The 2,611-nt window shown below is 44.9% G+C and overlaps 1 protein-coding gene across 1 annotated transcript; it reads right to left on the bottom strand.

Moving 5' to 3' along the window:
• Positions 1 to 448: 448 nt before the first annotated feature.
• SARC_05167 (hypothetical protein) lies at positions 449 to 1,629 on the bottom strand (the record flags this gene model as incomplete). The annotated part of the gene is made up of 2 exons (XM_014300981.1): positions 449 to 1,152; positions 1,480 to 1,629. 2 exons carry the CDS (start codon positions 1,627 to 1,629, stop codon positions 469 to 471), a joined length of 834 nt encoding a protein of 277 aa, XP_014156456.1. The 3' UTR covers positions 449 to 468.
• Between the last annotated feature and the right edge of the window lie 982 nt (positions 1,630 to 2,611).

Raw genomic sequence — 2,611 nt, 5'->3', positions numbered from 1 at the left:
TCCCGAGTGGAGACCATAGCGAGTGCCATCGTCAATCATGTTCATAAGATAACGGTTACCGTAACGGAATTTGGGCATAGGTCCTTGCAGGTCAACGTGGAATTGCTCCGCGGGGCCATAAACGGTGTCAGAAATAACATGTCGGACAGGCTTACTCTTCATCTTGCCTTCTTTGGCATATCGGACAGTGTTTGGCGAATTCTGGATGAGCCCTGGCGTTTGTAATGGCGGTCTGGAGGCTAGAACATGGGGCAACAGCGGATCGGAGGGGACAAACGAGGGCAACTAACGTATAAATCCATGACGGCTTGCCTACTGCCTTCTTTCTATGGCGAAGGAACGTAGTAGCGGTGTTAAGAATATTGTAGACTTTGCGCTGAATGCGCGAAATAAATAGTGGCCACTAAAGGGCGCATGGTCGGAGCGGGACGCTAATAGCTAGAGTGGTTTCCAGGCGGACGTTGAATTTTAGGAGATCATGAATATCAGTCCAGCGGAGATTATCATATGCTTTCTCGTTGACGTAATCGACTTTGGAATAGCAGCTGACCAGCCCCCCTCCGGTCCTGCAAAGCGATGAACCTGGGCGTTGATGGCGGGCGCACAAACATCGATGGTGGGGGCATATTCAAGGAAAGGCATAGCCTGCTGCCAATCAGTATGATTGAGCATCCAGGCCTCACAATTGACACCTATTGGTGGTGGATGAGTGAGGGTTACATTATCTTTGGCTGCCATCCGAACGGTGGTTTCTTTGCTACGATGACCACTGTTCCTATGGTATTGGTCATAGGTTTGTGTGCTAGGAGGGGGTAATCGTGAAGATGAGGTAACGGAAGGAATAGGGAGAATATGTCCCGTGACATGAGTGGCAGTGACGGGAGGTAGGTGTGCCGTTGACGTACTAGTAGCATCCGGGGCCTGAGTGACAGGAAGAGATGCGGTCAAGGACTGAGTTGGGGGCGCGGGTAGCAAGGGAGTCGAAGCTGCCGGTGGATTGTGGTTGGAACGAGCTTGGGCCGGAATTGTAAAGCCGAAGTGTATGCTTGACAAAGTGTGAGCGAAGTGTTCGCAGGGTGTCGTAGGAAACGTGGTATCCACCACGTTGTTAAGGAATACCAATGGAGGTAGAGCGGTAAGAGAGTTGACATACTGGACGAGAAGAATGAAACTTCAATTTGAAGCCGTGATCTTGGAGACAATTCTGGGAGACGAGAGGCTGCTTTAAGAGTGGGTCCAGATATGTAAGACCTAGTCCAGGTAGAATGTCTCGGACGCTGATGGTTCTTTTAGAGTCGTCGGCAAGAATTAACGGTAAAGATCCTCGTTCGATGCGTATTAATAAATGAAGTGCTGTAGTATTGAGGTAATTAAGAGTAGCACCACCATCGATGAGCATCTTGTCGGATGTGGTGGATTGCTTGTGATCAACAGTAATAAGTGCTACAAAGGGGGAACATATGTTGTCTTTAGTAACACGTTTTCCACATCATACAGCATTTCATAATCACCTAGAGCTGCGAGGTAGAGATCAGCATCCCAACGATCATAGTTGTCGCCTTGCAGTGAAAGGCGAGTCCATTTAATACGATTGGAGCCGGAGGCTGAGTTGTCTCCTGAGCCGAGCATGATACGAAAGTAAATAGACCTTTAAAAAGAGAGCCCATAACTTAACAACGCCTATAACTTTGTACTCTGAATGACTAAAGTTTATTTAGTATTTTCTGAATAATATATACTGAAAAGAACGATTAGTTATAAGTGCAAAGTTCCATATTATGCGTATCTAAGAAATAGAGAATAATAAGGTAACTAGGCGATGTGAGAAAAATCTAGTTAAGTTTCTTATAAACCAATTTGATGATTAATCACGCTTGAAATATTTATGTACATATTTACGACTACCATATATAACACCACACAGTCATAACTCATACATATTTACATCATTTTTTGTTTGTTAATACTGGCTTACTGCTCACTTTCATTGCGAGTTGCCACTAGTTCAGACTTCAGACTTCAGAAGTTCAGACTTGAGATTTCAGATGTTTAGATTTCAGAAGTTGAGTTGCAGACGTCTTGAGACTTCAAAAGTTCAAGTTCTTCAAGAGTGAAGAATTTTCGTCCTCCATTTTCTTCTTCACCCTACCAGCCAGGCCTACCTTCGGCTCATAGTCCGTCCCGGTATATGTTCTATGAGACACTGACTAACCCACATATCCACGACTACACTTCTGTTGCATTCTATTTTTCATATTTTTAGTTGGAATGAAAGCTTTAAGAAAGTACTTTGAGGGGGCTCTACAGGTTATTATTAGCCTATTTTCGAGTCCTTTCCTTTCGTGTTATGCTCGCTACTACTGTGCCCAAGCCTACCCCTAGTGGTGGTTGGACCATACTCAACTATTACGGCACCAAAATCGAGTATCGACATCTGACTCGCCGACTTCCACTTTACGGTGTCGCATTGCTATATATTGAGGATCTCAGTAAAGTTCTGAATTATGACCTTGGCAAACTACAGCCAGAAATAGGTAGACCTACCAACCCCAATCACATACATGCTCGAGGTTCTTGAACTGAAAGACACTGAGTCCCGACGCAATTATGT

The sequence above is a fragment of the Sphaeroforma arctica genome, assembly GCF_001186125.1.
Source record: "Sphaeroforma arctica JP610 unplaced genomic scaffold supercont1.320, whole genome shotgun sequence".
NCBI classification, from domain to species: Eukaryota; class Ichthyosporea; order Ichthyophonida; genus Sphaeroforma; species Sphaeroforma arctica.
Note: the sequence above shows the minus strand (reverse complement) of the source record. Positions and strands in the feature narration are given on the sequence as shown.